The 19,847-nt window shown below is 41.7% G+C and overlaps 1 protein-coding gene across 4 annotated transcripts in view; it reads right to left on the reverse strand.

Annotated features, from left to right (window-relative positions):
* Positions 1–400: 400 nt before the first annotated feature.
* TOX (thymocyte selection associated high mobility group box) overlaps positions 401–19,847 on the reverse strand; it is a 306,751-nt gene continuing 287,304 nt past the window's right edge. For all 4 annotated transcript variants that reach the window (XM_042924257.1, XM_042924261.1, XM_042924260.1 and 1 more), the window contains exons 7-9: positions 10,154–10,531; positions 3,021–3,172; positions 401–2,689 (exon numbers count right to left, since the gene is read on the reverse strand). In XM_042924257.1, coding sequence (XP_042780191.1) covers positions 2,653–2,689; positions 3,021–3,172; positions 10,154–10,531 — 567 coding nt within the window. In that variant the 3' untranslated portion in view covers positions 401–2,652. The remainder of the gene's footprint in view (positions 2,690–3,020; positions 3,173–10,153; positions 10,532–19,847) is intronic.

The following is a 19,847-nucleotide window of genomic DNA, read 5'->3' on the forward strand; positions in this document are numbered from 1 at the left end:
ACTCACGAACCATGAGCTCATCGTGAACCGAGCCGAAGTCGGATGCTCAACCGCTTAATCGACTGAGCCACCCAGAGAGGTGGAGGTTTCTTAAGCAACACCTGACAGTACGAGAGCTCAGGTGGATGAGAGGGCATTCTCAGTGCTTCCGGAAAGAACATCTGTGGCCCGGCAGTCGTTAATCCCTACTGTGCCTCATCACTCCTGCCATGAAATTTTTCTTGGGATTTGTCATCTGACTGGGTGTCCTTTAGAGACTGATGGATATCCAGATAGAATAGGGTCACTCATGGTCATAATTTTTATTTATGATGTATTTTCTTTTATTTACATTTTTTTCCCTTTTTTTTTTTTTTTTTGGTATTGAGTTTTAACACTCTCTCTACCCTGGTTGCACACCTGCTCTAGAAAAGTTGTAAACAACATTGTACTGCTCTGTACAGACTGCCTGACGAAGTCAAAAGGTGGTGGTTCTCATCCCGGTAATCACCTTCTCGGTTTAGACAATGCAAGTGAAAATTTTACTTTATCATAATATAATAAATAAAAGACATTAGGTAATTAGTAGTGCTGGTATATTTCTAAAATACTAAGCAGACAAACAATAAACTGTGAACTTAATCACATGAGTCCTTATACAGTTTCAAGACAGGAAAATTAGAGCTCTCAGCTACAGTCATTTTAATAATCACATTGGATCTGCATTATTTATTAGTTATTACATGCTCAAGTGATTCAAGGTTGTACAATGCCTAAAATCATTCCAAAGCAAGCATACCTTTTGGCTTTTTCATTCTGACTGGGTTACACAATGCATCTATTTGTATTTAGTTAAGGTGCTAAGTTAATTTCACACATTCCATGAAAGACGCACCAGCCATCCTCCTGATTTCCAACCAGACTAGCTTTCTTAAAGCAATCCCCCGTCGGGGAGTGATTGGCTAGCTCTTTTTGATGCAAAAGCTCTGCCAACCTTCAGCCAGATTCTCAGTGCTTTTGGTTCCCTAGCAAATCTCTAGTACCCTCAGAATTCTCTGGGAAGACTCAGGAATTCAGGAAACAGAAGTAGCTTGGGGAGGCAGGACAGACAACAAGCGTCTCCATTTCTAGCAATAGCTTTCAAATTTGGAATGCTTTCCTTTTCTTTTTTGCTTTCTGGTTACTCACCTTTCATTTGTAGACATATTCCTGACAGTATGCTTCCCCCGTCCTTCCTCCCATCCTTGCGTTAATTCCTAAGTGTTTTCTGGATCTTGTGAAAAGCATGCAGGTTGAGGAATTTTAGTTGATTGGACTTCAGGTGTTTTGTTGTGTTTTTTTTTTTTTTTTTTGGAGGAGAGGCATTTACAGAATTGACTAAAACCAGCTGAGAACCAAGAAGCAACCCTTTTCGGAGACAGAACCCATCTGTTTAGTCTTGGAGTTTGTGTGACGTTTGGGGCAATTCTCTGTTACAGCGTACGAAGAAAGAGAGTTCTTAAATATCAGTTTTTCTGTTTGCATCAACCAAAGAAATGTAGAAATAAGGATTGGTGACTTTAATTTGCTGCTAAAATGAAAAGTAGGTTTGCTTTTATTCATGTCACTGTAAAAACTAAATAATAAAGTATTCACACCAAGCGTGAATTTTTTTTTTTGCCAGCAAAAGTTAAAACATCAAAGAAACCTCTTTCGAATACTAACAAATTTACTTACAAACACCTATATTTATTATTTCATAAATAGGCGCAACAGGTTCCATAAAAAAAGATTAAATACAGACACAGTATGAAGAAACAATAATACAGAGCCATATGTAAAGGTTATAATTTAGCTGTTTCCAATCTGTTTCTGCATCTAATAAAATACCAGGTAAGCATTTGGCAGTTTTATACATAAAAGGACTTAAATGACATTTACTAACCATTACACAAAAAGTGATACAAAAAAGCAATTTTTCTGCAGTACAAAATAAACGTGTTTGCGCTTCCCTTAACACTAGTTTCTTTCTGTCTGGTCAATGAGACAAAGCCAATTTGTTTTTAAATTAAAATCATTTGGGAATACGTTTTTTTTTTTTTCAAATATTTTGAAAATATAGAACTATTAGTTGTTTTAAAAATGAAGTAAAAATATGAATGTTTGCCAATTTAACCCCTATTGTGAAATTAATCAACTGGAAGGAGCCAGTTTCAAAGTACAATTTAGCTACAAAAACATTCACATTTTATACTCTAGGAGAGTGTGACATAGATGCTATTTACAAACTTGCTATGATTGCTACATCAAGCCATTTAAAAAGTCTTTAGTAGTTTCATATAAACACCCATTATGAAAACCAATGGAAAATCCAGGACTTTTTACCCGAGACATCTACAGTTGCTAAGGCAGTTACTATAGCGTAGCACTTCACAGCAAAAAACCAACATAAAATCTGAATGGTCCAAATTTCCTTCAGGGAAGAAGAAAAACAATGTCCATAAGGGATTAAAAAAATAAGAAAGAAGCATGACTATTTCTTCCAGAGTGGGTGACCCACAAGCTCAAATGGTCCTAAGTGCTTAGCAACTTGGATTTTCTAATAAAATGGAGAACTGCCTTGACTGTACAAAGCAATCCACGGTGAAGAGACTTCCCTGAATTCCTCAGTGGAAAGAAGAGGTGTTCAGACTTTCAGGTGAGGTACAGCGCTTTGTCCCTCTGCATGCCCCTGTGTGAAGAGAAAACAGACATGCCGTGTCTTGTTGGAAGGCTAGTGCTACGGGCGACCGTGGGGGAGGTTCGTCTGTTTGTTCTAGCTTGAGGGATGGGGCTGGGCCCTGGGAAAGTATACAGTTAAATGGAACAGGGATCTCAGTTTTTAAGCCATCTTTCTTCTTCCCGCTTTCTAAAAGATGATCTGGTTAGAGTGGAAGAGAGCCAGATCATCTTTTAGAAAGCGGGAAGAAGAAAGATGGCTCTTGCCCTCTACTCGGGAGCAGGGGACACCAAGCATGCTATGAGAGCTGTCCACCAGCAGGTGGCGATGACCCGCCACTTACCCACTACTGCAGTAGTCGTTATTCCAGTCCACCGGCTGGGCGGGAGGGTTTCTGCACCCAGAACGCACGTACTCCATTGCTTGGGTGACCACTTGTGCAGCTGTGGATGTAGGATTGATTATAGTCTGATAGTCGGGTTGAAGAGTAAATCCCTGAAAGGGAAAGCAAGTCCACAAATAAGGATCAAAGTGCCTTGTTAAGAAGAGGAGGCCGTAAATATTTATCCATTGTTTGCAAACACACTAGTGCCTTCTTGCTGGTGTCTTTGCAAGGGCAAACGTATCCAGAGGGCCCAGAAAAATTAAAACAAAGGTAGAAAAGAAGTGCCCACAACCCTATTCTTCTTACCTTTCCTTCATTTAACCACGTGTTAGAAAACCTTTAATTACACTCTTGAGCAGATAAATTGAATTGAGGAACAATTTAAAATATGGGGAAGCCGACTCAATCAACACAAAGCAAAAGGGTCCCTCGGTTTATGTTTTCTATCAAACCTAAGGATACATTAATAGTTAATCCCCAGAATATGCAACAGAATCTCTTTTGAAGGATTCAGGCAGCAGGTGGCTGAGTGTTTTATTAGACTACACCTATTCACATATTGTTCTCAAAACCCGTTTTCTTCATTCAGTCACAAAGGGACCATCTGCTTCTTCTTTTATTTGTGCTTCTTCCTCAGCTAAAAAATTTCAACCAAAGCTTTTTAACAGTTGTTGGACTAATATGAGGAAAGAGATTCAAAGCAACTTGCCATGGAAAACACAGAGAAGGAAAAGTATAGGACGGAGCAAATATTTTTTAATTGAAAAGTCTATTAGCTGCCAAATAATAATCGACTTCAGGAAGATTCTTCTTAATACACTGGTATGGTGAAGTGTTGACTTTTAATCCTTGCGAAGCTATTAAAAATTCAAGGACAGACTGTCTGAAGCATATAGCTATATCTGGTAAACAAAAAGCATTATACACTAAGATTTATTTTTAGCTTATCTGGTGAATTCAAGAGCAGCATAAGCAAGCTTTGCTGGAAATGACCAAAAAAGCAACTTAATTAATCTCGTGGTTGTCTCTTTCTGCTGCAGATATCATGCATGGTTTTTAACCACTGAAAAATCAAGAGATTTAAAAATGAATCACTCCCTATTTACTTGCAGGGAGCTTTGGAAGGCATAATATTGAGTTTTTACTGTGTTTTTTTTTTTTTTTTTAAACAGCAGAATGATCAGAGGATTGATTTTTAACTAAGGATATTTCCTTAGACCTTGATTCATGTTTCAGTGTCTCGGGTAAACACTCCAAGTACCTATTATCAAATGTCTTCAATTCTCCATTTTGGTTTTAAGATACTAATTTATTTTCCATTCCAATGATAAAGACTTCAAGCCAATGTCCACACCAACTCCCACCACAGCCGTAGATGAAAGACAAACCTTTGGATGATTAGAGGCACACCATTAAAAAGCAGAGAATTCAGCCAGCCTGACTACTCGACCTCACAGGGACTAAAAGGAACAGAGTATTTTCTCATTTAACAACTGGTTTGTGGACAATAAGTATGTTTGTGCAGACACCACCTGCAGCTCAAAGCTATCAACATTTTCTAAAATAGGAAGGTGAAAAGTTAAGAGGTATAACTGGATGTTTGTGTCTCCAGTCTTTTCCAGGCTGATTTCCTTTCTTTGTCCAGACAGTGCTGTATCTCTCACATGAGGAGTCCCACTGGCTTTGATTAAATGTATTCACTGCATTATGGTCATATAATCTTGTCTTTACGGGGGTGACCGTCCAGCTTTCTTGACTTCTTTCCTTAGTGTCTGGTATGATACGGGGCAAACAGCAGGACAAAGCTCCTAGAGAGAGGAGCCTTGTGTTGACTTCCATTTTAGCCCCTGTCATAAGGGCTCTGCCCATGGGGACTTGAGATCAGAGGGTGTTTTCCCTGCTTACTGGATATTCTCAGGGCCAATCTGTAGTAGTGGCTCAGTAAATCATCTTTTCCAGTACATAAAATTTAACACAGGCCACCATCGGGAAGGCACGGGGGTGTGTAAATGTGTAAACGCCAGGGGCTTTCCTATCATTTGAATGTAAAGTTCTCCATACTGGATTTTGGCACAACCGATAAAACATAACCTAAAAGTAAACAGGTGTCAAAAAAAGAGCAGTTGGAAATATCTCGAGTTAGTTGAAGGTATGGAAACATAACGAGAGAGCAAAACACAGAAACAAGCCAACTGCCTTCCACCTAAGCCAACACAATCAACAACAGAAATCACCACTGCTTTATTCCCATCCAATGAGAATGGTTCTTCAAGGTTGGGTGAGAGAATATGAGGAGAACGCTACTCCTCGGGCTATTAGTTTAAGATTAAATGGGTAACTTCAGGTTATAAAACCCAAATTAGGTGTTATCTACGAAGTTCAAAGATTTCAAAGTCAGCCAACTTGCATGCCTCAATTTAAGAAGATCAGTAATATCAAAACAAGCAAGGATCAAGAAAAATACAGGCAGAGCCTGGAGTAACATTCTTTTACCTGCTTTCGATTTGGAAAATGAAACATTCTTCTGAACACTATAGAGAGAGATGCTGAAGTTGAACCTAGAGCTAAGTATGTTTTTACTATTGATGTAAATATGAGACAACAATGATGCTACACATTTTGGGAAAACGTTTGCTTAGCGGCCTAATTAAACAAGGCTGAATATTTTGCATGTTAATGCTCAAGAGAAAAATCACCAACTGTTTTGTAGCATGCCTGGAATTGTAAATTTCATTTTCTGGTGCCAGATTGAAATAAAAATAGAAAACGTGATAAAGATTGATTTGATGTCAGAAGGGACATTTGCTCTTTAATTAGATTTCTGTAGCCCTAGTGGTTTTGTTGTTCTACCAAAGCAAGTCCTAAAAAGCCTGTAGCACAACCGAACAGTGATCCTCATATCCACACTTTACTGGGAACTAATTTCATTTCCTGCCTGTCTGGAGAGGTATTTTCAACAGGCATCAATGTTTTTGTCTTCACAACTGATTTATTCATCAATCTCAATGTGATTTTTTTTTTAAACCTTTAAATTACACCCAAATCCTAAAGCAGCTGTTTATTACACGAGGAAATTGAAAATCTGTCTGTGTGATATCATACAAAGATTTTTTCTTAAGGTTATAAAGGAAGTTGACAGATATTAATGATTTTTTTTTCTCATGACCTCATTCGACAATACAGTGAACAGGAAAAAAAAAAATAAATAAAGGAAGAAAACTGGACCAAAAAAAAAAAAAAGAAAAAAAGCAGGTCCATGGGCTTGGTGTATAAAACATTGTTCTAGGGAAAAAAAATGAAACTATTTTTCCTGGTGGACTATGTGATTGGTTTTGTAGGATATATTCATTTTCAGAAGGAGAGTGAAATAGGTAAAGTAATACTGAAATACGAGATTATATTAAAAATACGGTAGCCATTAACTTGCTTTCTCTTTCTCTCTTTTTCTTTTTTTTTCTTTTCACATTTGAGTATGTGAACACAGCCCCCACACCCAGGAAACAAGACTCTTCAGGATACAGGTGGTTTGGATGGTGAATCGGACAGGTTGAGTTTCATCCGCAACCTGGTTCTACAACTACAGGCTAAAGACCAACTTTGAGAACTTGAACACTGGCCTTGACAGACTGTTGTGATGGCAATAAATTGCGTGACATCAAGGGTGACAGACTTTTTGATCCTGATTTTAGGAGTATCGAGTTGTTGGGGCTGCTGGTCTCCCTACCTTGAAGATCCTATTCCGTTTACCTGCCTGTGACTCTGACCTCAGCCCCCATGCCTCTCCCTCATTCACCGTGCTCCCCACTGGCCTCCTCCCAGTGTCCTGGACCAGCCGCGCTCCTCCCCAGGCGGGTCCTTCCAGCTCGAGCCTCAGAGCCTCTGTTCCCTGCTTCTGCCCTCTGCTGGTTGTCCCACCTCCACTTTCCACCTTCTGATTCAGAAAGGCTGCTTTCTCTTCTCCCTTCACGGCCGTGTGAGCCCTCCATAGGGGCCTCCCTTACCCACTGCAGCCGAAGTCTCTGCTATTTCTCTGCCCAGCCCGCAGCTTGAATTCCAGTTCAGTTTTTCTCCTCCCACAGGATCTTATTACCACCAACACACCACAACCGCCCCCCAACTCTGATGTCAGCTGCGTGGGGGACCGAGGCCTCATTACCTGTCCTCATTTATCATTCAATTTCCAAAGGCTAGACAGTGCCTGGCACGGGTTAGGGGTTCCATTAATCTTTTTTGAATCAATGAAATAAAAAAACCCCAAACTTCCAAAGAACCGAGATTCTACAAACTAACCTATAATTTCTCCTAATATTTAAACCCTTCCGTTACTCTTTTTTTTTTTTAATTGCTCATTTGTTCACCTGCCCATTCAACAATTGTTTTATTTCACCCACCATGATCGAGTCATTGATAAAAGGCATTTTAGTCACTGTAGTCTTTTGGCTATTTACTCTCCGTTTTGGGTGCATGCCATTGTGTCTTCTATTATGAATGTAAATTGAAATCAGGTCCTCCCATCTCAGTAAGAACACTTTTTGAGATACACTAATAGAACTGACTTAAAGATTGATGAATAACGTGTCCAATGTAATCTGTTCTATTTTTTCCTATCCAGTTCTGATTCCATGTAGAAAGACAAATCTCCTGAGTTTTCACATGGGGCCCTTATGTAATTCTGAAATGTTTGAAAACTACTCAGGATCACAGCTAGCTCATCCGAGGTGTCTGTATGAATGCAAAAAGGAACCATCTGAGTGGGTAAATCAGAAAAAAGGGTGTCCTCTCTAAACAGAGCTGTAGCCCTCACCTTGGTGGAGGGGACTGTGCTTTCTCTCTCTTTCTCCGAGAAGAAACTGACCTGCGGTAGAGCATCATGAGCAGAACGTGAGCCCTCAGCCAGGCAGCACCTTTGGCAGGAGTCGACCCAAGGACGCAAGGTCGTGTTCCTCAAACCATTCATCCTTTACGCAAACGCTACTGGCTCATTAAAATGCAAGGGCACCCAAGAGTAGCCCTTCTATTGTGAGTGATGACTGATAGAAAGGGTGGAAATTTGACCTTATGAATGTCACTTGCCAGTCACAGACACCGCTGTGGACAAGTATGATGGTAGGAGTTGGCTTTTCCCCAGTCTTCTTCCCTAGTGAATCAACGACTAGATTCTTGAACATGGGTAATAAACCATCAGAGCTTTCTCAATATCGTTGGCGTAGGGCTCAGGGAAGACTTCAGTCAAGAGGTGAGTCCATTTGCTATTGCCATTTTAATCTGAGAACGAACTAGAATTTAAAGACTCTCCAAATTCTTAGGAGACACAGGCTTTCTAATACAAAACTGGTAATAGTCTATAAGAATGATTAAGAGTGAGGCGTGCCTGGATGGCTCAGTCAGTTGAGCTTCTGACTTTGGCTCAGGTCATGATCTCGCAGTTTGTGAGTTCCAGCCCTGCATCGGGCCCCCTGCTGTCAGGACAGAGCCCTGCTTTGCATCTTCTGTTTCCCTCCCCGCACCCCCCCTCCCGCCAATCTCTCCCCTCTCATGCTCTCTCTCAAAAATAAATTAAAATGAAAACATTAAAAAAAAAAAAGAATGATTAAGAGTGAGAGGCAGCAGGCCTAGCATTTAAGAATCCGGGCTGTGGGGCGCCTGGGTGGCTCAGTCGGTTAAGCGTCCGACTTCGGCTCAGGTCATGATCTCGCGGTCCATGGGTTTGAGCCCCGCGTCGGGCTCTGTGCTGACAGCTCAGAGCCTGGAGTCTATTTCCGATTCTGTCTCCCTCTTTCTCTGACCCTCCCCCGTTCATGCTCTCTCTCTCTCTCTGTCTCAAAAATAAATGAACGTTAAAAAAAAAAAAAATTAAAAAAAAAAAAAAGAATCTGGACTGTGATTTCTGAACAGAACCGGGTTTGAATTCTAGCACCAACATTATGGGCATATTACTTAACTCTGCCAAGCTTGAGTTTCCTTGCTTATAAAATGAAGATAATGCTAGTTCCTGCACTATAAATTTTCTGAAATTAAGGATAAGTTAAGGCAATATATTAAGGTTTGCTATTGTCAGCTCTCAGGAATCCGAATATATAATCATAATAATAAAAATAAATTTGGGGCTACATATATTTGATTCTTCTTTCTGTCTCCTCTCTACCCTACTCTGGTCTGACTGTAGACTCCAGTTCCACAGAGGAATCAATTCTATAGATATCAATTCCAGATATCAATTCTATAAGAAGCCTGAGTTCACATAATTAGTTATTGCTTTGGAAACTATAATAGAGTCATTGGCTTATAAAAGTGCTAGCTGAATTTGATGTGATTTGTAGTTTTTACCTTGGTCTGTATTTTCAAAGAAAGTTTTCAGGATTCTTGAATGCTTTATATTTAGTTTCATTTGTACCATTTGATCCTCATCTTAAAATTTTCCAATAACACCAAATCCTAGAGGCACACTTGATTTCCAAGAAAAGTCAAGCTAAGATTGCACACAAGCGGGTTCAATAATTGGGGGAGTAGGCAGAGAGGCTTTCAAACTTCCTGTGTTTTCTGATTTATGCAGCAGCCACATACCCATTTTTAAATAAAACACTGGTTGAAACTTTCATTTCTTCGTACTTTTAAGGCTGTGCCAATTTGATATTTCCGAATATCGAAAAACGGTGGGTCTGATTTCGTTTTGCAGCATTCGTTGGCCTCAGCAGGCATACCCATCGAGACTTTCCAAACAATTTTTTTTAAAGGTAGATTCCTCAGTCCCCAAGAAATCTTTAACAGTGCTTGGCATCTCAAAATTATAAACGTACTTTACTCAAGGAGCAGAAAACAAGGAGGGTGATTAGAAGTGCGATTTCTAGAGATGTGGTCGGAAGCCGGGGGGTGATCATGGAAAGAAGCCACGATCCATTGTTGTGATCATGTAATGCTGCCCAAAGTCACCGCCTGTAAGTTATATTTTTCAGAAATTGGTCGAATACCTTCCATTTTCTCTCCATTCAACAGAACGGAACACACAGGCCCCCCTACCCCTTTCGCTGCACGGACAGACCCCCACCCCCCAGCACTTCGGAACAAGGGGAGTCCAGGGTGTGGGCACCTACCTGCTGCATGGTCGGTGAGTGTAAGGCCTGCATGGGGAGCTGGTTCCCAAGGGGCTGCTGCATGGTGAGTGGCTGGGGCGGCTGCATGTTGAGATGCTGGTGAAGAGGTGGACTGATCTGGAGGGGAGGAGGGGGGGACACGGCCATGTTTGCTATAGAGACAGTCACTGGCATTTGGTTATTCGGCTTGGGGGCTATGCTCCTTGGGAGACTGGGATGCATGGCAGTTAGGTGAGGATTCATTCCTGGTTGTTGGTGGTAGTGGGAACTTAGGTACAGAGCTGAGTGGGCCTGGCTGGGCCCATGGAACACTGACGGCTTTGAGTTGATCAGCTGAGGAGGTTGAGAGGTCTTGACGTCAACAGGTTCACTGTAGCTCTGTGGAGGAAACAGACAAGAGCGGAGTTCAGAGACGGGTACGCGGGGTGTTGATTTCCATTAGCAAGACGCTCTGTGAGTGCATTCGGGAACTTCCACGTGAATCAACACCTGTTACTATTCTTGAAAAAAAATTCTTTTTAATGTGTATTTATTTTTGACACGGAGCGCAAGCAGGGCAGGGGCAGAGAGAGGGGGACAGAGGACCCAAAGTGGGCTCTGTGCTGACAGCAGTGAGCCCTGGGTGGGGCTCGAACTCGTGCACCGCGAGATCATGCCCTGAGCCAAAGTTGGATGCACAGCCGACTGAACTACCCAGGTGCCCCAACACCTGTTACTATTCTTGACTCTTAATCGAATTTGTAATGTGATTTATGCAAGACTGAGCTTAATCTTCCTCTTTGTGGAATCTAAAACAATCTCCGGTGACATTTTTTTTTTCCTTTGCCTAAATGCAAGCTCTAAGTTGGTGACTTTTCTCATCACGCAAACAAAGAGAAAGATGAGGGGCAGGATGGATGTCATCAGTGCCCTAATAGAAAATACGAGCAGAGCTCACTTTGAAAGTAATTCAGTTCTGGACTTCTTCCATTGATTGTATGCTTCATTTTTTTATTTTTCTCTTTTATATTCTTAAGAAGCCTTGGCCTAGATATTTGCACAAAGAAAACAAAGCTGGTTGATGGAAATGAAAACGGGAAAAGGAGTTCTAAAATACCTTTCTGAAGTCACATAAAGCCACATTAATATAGCTTCTAAGTAACCATAGAACTCATCTTGATTTTTAAAAGAAGTTTGTGATGAATTGTCCCCCTTAATGAACTGGATAAAAATAATCTCTCTTAGAAATTTTTGACTCCATTATAAATTAATGTAATTTTGCCCTAATTTTTTTATACCTTCATAAAGCCATTCCCTAATAATCTTTTCATTGACTTAAAAACTAGACCTATCGGTGGGAGCTGAAAAGAATCAAGAATTAACCCTGAAGCGTTTCCTCTTGGGCAAACCTACCTCCTACTTTTGCCGAGAGGAAGAGGCTGAAAAAACAAATGGGGAAATGTAAAACCAGCTGGGGAAGAAAAATGCTACCGTGTCCTGGAGAAAAAAGTTGTTTTGTCAAAACAATGTCTTGATGTTGCAAATATACTTATTCTGCAACCTTGAGATCACGCTTATTCCATTTACGGGTCAAATGAGTTCTTGTTAGTGTCAGCGAGGCAGGGTCCTTCCGAATCCCACAACACGCAGCACCACCAATGGACCAGCACGTTAGGGACACTGGTCGTCATGCAGGGTGACGCGAAACGCCACGTGGGAATTTCATTTCACAAGACAGCCTCTACCACTGCTCGCAGCGCAACTCATTTTTCCCCATTAATGTAGGAAAATTAAATGAACACCACAACGAGAACCATGCTGCGTATGTGTGCAGACTCAAGGAAGGTAGGTGGGGGGAATGAATGGCCAGAGCCACATATTCTCTCCAGAGAAAGGACACAACTGACACCTGTGAAAAATACAAACCATGGACACCTGGGGTCCCGGGAGGCTCGGAATTCTCCACGTAGAGTGCACAGTAAGGTGCCCCCAAAGAATTCGAGCCCCTCCAAGAGTCCTCTCATAATATTGATCACTGTGCCCGTATTGATGCTGCTTTTGAAATATGAACAGACATTCAGACTCCCTGTCTTCGGTGTTAATATTTAAAATGTCAAGAATTGTTCACCAAAAATTTTCAAGGGCGCCTTTAGACGAAAGCTTTGTTAAATGCGGTCCCTAAAAGGCGTTTTTGGTTAAAAAAAAAAAACGACAAAAAACACGTAAGTAGGGTTTTTTTTTGTTTTTCCCTTCTGCTTAAAAATTTGTATTGTTGACGTGCAGAGTAGTGAATAATTCAAAGAAAAGGTCGAACGGGTTAATTCAGGCCGTGTAAACAGTGACTAGTTCTACATCAGAATAACATGTACTGCAGCGATAGGCCTCAAAACTCATTCCACATATGCCAAGGAGATTATGTGTTTACGGTGTGCTTGTGTGGTTAAGTCATCCGGGCAGTGGTTTCATTGTGTTTCATTGCCTCTTCCTCAGTCTACCGTAGAAGGGCTAATTTCATACGTAGTCACGTACTCCATCGACTTCCTCCAGGAAGAGAACTCTTACACATGATAGGCGTCTATAAAATTTAACACACGTGAGTGCGTCTTTATTTCTTGCTTTATGGATGTTTTTAATCTAAATAGAAGAAAAAGAAACTCACGTTTCCCCTGGTATCAAAACTGAAATCTACGTATTGTAAAATGTTTTCATTTTTATTTCTGTGGCCAATGATCACCTCGTTATCAAGTGATAGGGCACACGCATAGATACGTAGCCTGAACTCGTACGCGCCCGCGTGGGCACGAAACCAAATGCACCCTGGAGCGTAGGACATGTTGCTCAGACATCATCAGACACTCACTCCGGGAATTACAATAGTGGAAGTAAGTCCGTACATTTGTGAAATTGAACAAACTTCAAGAAATAAACTTTGCTACACATAGAATAGGAATGCCTCACCCTGGTAAGCACGGATGCTGAGGCAGCAGCGGGGCCGGCTTCATGGGCCGGTAGCTGGTCCTGCTAAGCAGTTCTGGGTACTATACCCACTTCGCCCCTTGACACATGCAGTTGCCAAGTCTTAGGGGGGATTCGGGGAAAAGTAAGTGTCTTGTAAAAAGCAAGGTTCCGGGGCGCCTGGGTGGCTCAGTCGGTTAAGCGTCTGACTCTCGGTTTCGGCTCGGGTCCTGATTTCACGGTTCGTGGGTTCGAGCCCCGAGTCCGGCTCTGCACAGAAGGTGCCGAGCTGCTTGGGATTCTCTCTCTCCCTCTCTCTCTGCCCCTCCCCCACTTGCACTGTGTCTCTCTCAAAATGAAATAAACTTAAAAAAAAAAACCTTAAAAACAAATAAAGAAACAAACAAGGTTCCATGATCAACAAGGGAACGAGTGCGTGCCTTCTCAGAGCCTTCAGAATGCTAATGTATGTTGTGAATCTCCAACTGAGAGCCACAGAAACCTTCTTTTCTCAGTGGGTCATTTCATGAGAATAGTCTTCAATGGAAAACACTGGTTCAGAGGAACGAATAAATTACACATACATATTTAAAATGGCAAATAGAACTACATTTCAATTTAAATAGTCACTTCTTGCCTGAAATTTAAACTAATTTTTGTTGCCTCAAAACGCTTACTTGAATTACATAATCCTGGTATATTATATTACACTAATCCATAGTTTCATGTTTCCTGGAACACGATGTGCATGGTGAGTTTCATGTTCTAGGTTAAGGATAGTGACACAATTTCTAGAATAAATTAGAAAGCTGGTAGCTTTCTAATTACAGCCCAGAAGAACTACGGAATGTACTGGTTTTCTTCAATAGGAAAAGCAAAATAAACAATGAACCAAATTCTCCTGAATTGCACCTTCCCTTAAAAAGTTTATTTATTTATTTGGTGGGGGGGTGGCTAGGGGCAGAGACAGAGGGAGAGAGAGAATCCCAAGCAGGCTCTGCGCTGTCGGCGCAAGCCCAACGCGGGTCGATCCCGCAAACCGTGAGATCATGACCTGACTGAAATCAAGAGTCGGAGACTTAACGGACTGAGCCACACAGGCGCTGCCCCTCAGCCTTTCGAATAACAGCATGTGGTCCACCATCTAGAGAGATGACAGAAAGACAGATTCAGAGAGGACGATCTACAGCCCTCGGTACATAGAGTCCAACCTAATTGGAGACACTTTTTGCCAACCTCGTGAAGACTGGCTTCTCATGGTAATTAAACACAACATTTTGTCTCCCCAGCCATTTATTTGTCATTTATCTTCTCCACACTAAGGCATGTAAAGATCAGCAATGCTAAACCTACTTTGAAATAGTGCTTTTCATCCCTAGAAGGACTCTCTCTCTGGGCAAACAAACGAGACAGGTTCCCCAAAAGGATGAGCCAGGCAACACTTGAAACGTAATTTTTAATATGGAGGGAGGAAGAATTTTGAGCAGTTCTCTATGTTTTGCCTCTGCTTTCTGAATTGTCGAACGTGAGAAGATAGATAATGCGTCTAGTGTCTGATGTGTAGCTACGTGCCTATGCATGATAGGCGCTCCAGTAGAGGCTCTCTGCCTGTATTCCCTCTCTAGGACAATGTCTTGCATCATCAAGAAAAGCATCTCTGACCCCCAGAAGATCAGATCGGTCTTTTCCGCTCTCTTCTCTGCTGTCAGCCTGAACCATACCCTTCTTGAAGTGACGAGAAATTATAACCCTCTGTCCTTTGGTTATGTACCCTGCCCTTAAATTTTTTTTAAGTTTATTCATTTTGAGAGAGAGAGAGAGAGAGAGAGAGAGCAGGGTAGGGGCAGAGAGAGATGGAGACACAGAACGCGAAGGAGGCTCCAGGCTCTGAGCTGTCAGCACAGAGCCCTGACGTGGGGCTCGAACTCACGAACCACAAGATCGTGACTTGAGCTGAAGTTGGACGCTCAACCGACTGAGCCACCCAGGGGCCCCTTTACTTCTGATTAACTGTTATTCAGACGAATACAACAAAGTGTCTATTAATTACAGAGCTCTTTTACTGCTTTGGAAGATAGGTAGTAGAATAAGTTCGTTTCCCATAGCCAAGTGCCATGAATTCATAATCTGATTAAATGGGAAGACGAAGAAATCATAAATTGAATCTACTCTGTCATTTTCTTCTAATTAAACTGAGAGAGCAAGGCTACAATTTTGCAAATCAGTTAGATTGTTTATAAAGGGCTCTATACCTACCATTCATAAATCTGAACTGTTTTCCCATACAAACTAAATAACTTAAATTTGCTTCCGTTTTCAAACACACTAACCACTTTTCTTTAGCGGTAGGTGGTTTGGGTAGGTCACCTGGCAAATGTGATTTTACCACTGTATACACAACTGAAAATCAACCCTTAAATCTGACACTTTCATGAGAGGAACATGTTTTTGCTCTTAATTTCTGAGTAAGTTCTATTCCTTCTTTGATTTTAGACCACTGATTCTGAAAGATGTTTTCCATCAGCAAAATGAGTGTGTGTGTGTGTGTGTGTGTGTGTGTGTGAACAGAGACCTTTTGGGTCTTCTCAGTAGAATCTTCCACAAGGGATACAACTCTATAAACCTTAAGATACTTCTTATTAACCACGTTGTTGATTCCTGAGGTAGTTTCAATTTCATTTATTTTGTACAAAGTAGATAATACTGCACAGTGTATAAATGCCCCCATTCTGGGATGATAAGTGTTATAGAAACGAGAAACTGACAAAGCAATTGTTATTTAAAATAGCAAAGTATAAACACAAGACATAAAACTCAGTGGAAGCAACAATATAGGAGTTGTTGAACCAAATCAGATTAATAGTCCATCTAATTTGATTCTTGTTTTCAGCACTGACCAATACTTGATGCACTGGAAATTAAACAGGATTTATGCACCTACTCAATTGTGCATTGTTACTTTTGAAAGGAAAATTCTTCCTGGTCCTTGCAGGTGATTAACTTACACCCTGAAGCATGAGATTTTATTATCTTTAAATCACGATCTGGGCTTACAGAGCTGCAAATTTTATGTTAACAGTCATAAAATAATCCATCCCATTGTCAAACTCAGACCCAGCGTTTGTCTCAATAGCTCTCCATGGCATGAATTCTAGAAGTTATTTCAAACAAAAGAAATCATTCCTTGTGAATTTATTACCCTTCTGTTGAACTGAGTGTTGTGGCTCTTTACTATTATTGGTCATGGCAACAGAGAACTGTCCTAATTTGATTCAATGTTGTCCTCCACTCTATATTTTTATAAAAAGCTTCCATTGTCCGCTGTACAAGGTAGAAACGAAATCTCCTATCTGATGTGTGGCCTTAAAGTCATGACTCAGATTACTGTTATTTAACATACCAGAGAACACATTCATTCAAATGTTGTCTCCTTCCAGGCTGGCATTTCTAAGAAGCTGTATGCATATCCCAAACAATGCTGCTCTTACTTGGAATATTTGGGAATTTCCCTACTGGAATTCTCTTCAGAGCCAGTGGGACCCTGTTTTACATATCCTCAGACAACTCTTTGTCTTTTGATGGGGAATTTGATTTTTGGAAACAGCTAATCGTCACTTGAAGCCAAGTCTGTGGGTTAGATCTGGGTGATGTTTGGGGAAAAGAATGAGGTGTGAAAACAATGTAACAAGATTGATTTTCTAACGTGGCTCATACACTTTTCTTGACTGCAGTTCTGAAAGACCAGTTTCAAAAATCTTTTGAATTCTGGGAGCAATAATAAAAGAAGTTTGTAGCCTCCCAGAGTGACTACTTTGAATGCAACACTCATTTTGGGAATATAAATTCTGGTCTAGGTGGTAAAATGAAACTAGTTCCATTGCTTTAAAGTTAGACATTATTTTCAACATAATAATTTAGACCCAGGTCTAGGAATTCCCAAGTCTATGGAAAATCTATATACCCTTAAGCTTTACTTAATGGCCCAACTCAAAATGACCTTAAATGGCATGTTCAAGCCAGGGAGCTCTAGCCTTCATAATCGTATATATTATTGCTCGTCAAACTATTAGTCTCCCCTGACTAACAGCTCATAAAGACCATTTCAATTAGGAAAGCTGGGTAGATGGGCTTTTAAAATATCTCCATCATTTCTTATATTTATAAAAGGATGTCTCCATGAAGCAAATTTTTCTTATTTTAAGGTCACTTTTAAAATTCCCTTATGTAGGGGCGCCTGGGCGACTCAGTCAGCTAAGCGTCCGACTTCAGCTCGGGTCATAATCTCACAGCTTATGAGTTCAAGGCCCGCGTCAGGCTCTGTGCTGACAGCTCAGAGCCTCGAGCCTATTTCAGATTCTGTGTCTCCCTTTCTCTCTGCCCTCCCCCAAGCGCACTCTGCCTTTTTCTCTCTCTCAAAAAAAAAAAAAAAAAAAAAATTAAAATTCCTTATGTCAAAGCAGCCTTGCAGACAAATTGAAAATCTGACGCAGCTGAATTTTCTATCACACACAAACTCTGCACACCTACCAATACATGGAAAATAAAATTGACAATAATAATAATAATAATAATAATAATAATAATAACGAATGCCTGGTATTTATTCAGTGCTTCTTGTGTTCAGGCTCCTGAATCATGGCATTTATACAGTGTTTCTATATAAACAGGGAAGCCCTGTGATGTAGGTCCTGCTGTCTGTCTTCTCCGCTTAGCAGGTGAGTAAATTGAGAAGTAGCCGAGCAACGTGCATGAAGATCGGAAGTCAGAAGTGGGAAGCCTGGAATCTGAACCCACACCTACTTGCGCCCAGGCCTTGGGGACTTTGCTGCCCTCTGAGGACCGCCCGCTCTCTCAGTGTGAGGCTGGAGGCACTTAAAAGAACCCTGAATAGATTTTCCGTGATGCCCCATGCCTTAGACCTCTTCTCCCATCCTCATTTATAAACCTTTGCTTCCTGCCTTTAAAAGAAATTATGTGCCCAGCCCGTTCGAGTTTAGTAAGGCCTTGCTCAGATCGAATTCCTCCAGTCTGAAACGCTGTCTGTTTCCTGTTCTAGAGTCACAGAAAACGGGGGCACAGGTAATCAGAGTCCTGGGTCTAACGCCCGTCACGGGCTTGGACAGGCCTGCGTCTTTGTTTCTCAGGGTTAGGAATTTCCAATGCTCTCTTCTCAGCTACTGCCTTCTGCCCCTTTACCTTTCAGTCACGTTTATGACTTTTTCGTCTGAAATGTCTTCAGTTTCCCCTCCTTTAAATTATAGAGCCCAAAATGGCATAAGTTATTCCAGGGTCTGACCGGTGTCGTTTTTGCAACACTCTGTGCTCCCGTTCACGCCTTCGATCCCAGGGTTCTTGCACGGCAGAGCCGCCCCCGGCTGGGTCCGTCACCTGTCCATGGGACCAGGTGAAGCAAGTGAAGGGACAGCTGGAAAAGCCTGATATGGAGCGAAGCTTCCCAAACACTCTGTGGGCCCTAGATTCCCCTGAGGGTCTCTGGCCAGTCCCTGGGGTGCGGGTTAGGGGGGGCGGTGGGAGTCGGCAGCCTTTTAAACCTTGTACCACCACCCCACCTCAGTTAAGTCATTGCAGCTTTGCTCTCAGCTGTCTACTACGTAAGGGCTGGCATACAGTTTTCTTGGGGGATGACAAGAGGTTGTAGTTCTAGAGGCACAGATATTTGACAATCACTCAGGATAGAAAAAGCCTAGAAGCCTTCGAACGAGACGGCGAAGCGATTGAGGACGGTCTGCCCCTGCCAGCCTCTCGTCTCTGTGGGCGGATCATTTAATCTCTCTGCCTAGAGACCATCTAGAAAATGGGCTAAATATTATCTTGTAGGTTGTTAGGAGAAGGAGGAGTAGGAACACCTGGAAAATGCCTGGCCTCCTATGTGACACACAGAAGCTACTCGACAGCAAGACGCCTTTTGTATTTGTGTTATGATTGGAAAAGATTCAGTATCTTGCTGACGATGTGTCCGTGTTATCATTCTGAAGTATGAAGGCTCGAATATTTATTTACTATGACTGAGTGTTTTTATTTTTGGTAGATGTCAATTTTATTCAGGCCCAGAGTCACGATAATTAATATGCCGGATTAGAAGGTATATAGTATATTTAAGCTGGAACATAGTAATTGGGAGGAACGTTGCTCATCCTAGGACTCCGTTTTCATAGGTGGAGCCAGCGTTAACGGGCTGTTTCTATTTTTGATTATGTTCCATAAGAAGCAGCCAACTTTAGAATACAGTCTTCAAGCTTTTCAAGTACGGTGACATATTTCGCTTTGATCTGTGTTCATCTTTCTGCTCTCAGCACCAAGGCTTGTGCCTGACGTGGAGCAGGTCTTGGGCAGCCCTGGGTGGGCTTTTGACTTTGGCTGCAAAGTAGCAAGGGCAAGAGCTATCGGTCGAGGGGAGCGAAACCCTATCTGGTGAAGTGAATGTATTGCAGTGAGAACACGTACCAAAATGCGTAGCTAGGGAGGGGTTAATAAAACTCGCCCACGAGAACATAGACAATAAACACGATGCTGTGGTTGATGCAGTTCGTCCTTGACAACAATGACGTTAGAAGTGAGGAGGTCAACGCTGTGCCATGACTCGTGGGGAAGGAGGTGGTTTAAGGGAGCAGGTCAAGCATATACTGCTAGGCCCAGAGCAGGGATTGAGGACGGTAAAGGTCAACTCTGGGCTTGGGCAACTTGTTGCCTACGTGACACTTTTCCTCTTTAGTGAAATGTTTACGGCCGAGCATCCTTT

This window comes from Panthera leo, chromosome F2 (genome assembly GCF_018350215.1).
Source record: "Panthera leo isolate Ple1 chromosome F2, P.leo_Ple1_pat1.1, whole genome shotgun sequence".
Lineage (NCBI taxonomy): Eukaryota > Metazoa > Chordata > Mammalia > Carnivora > Felidae > Panthera > Panthera leo.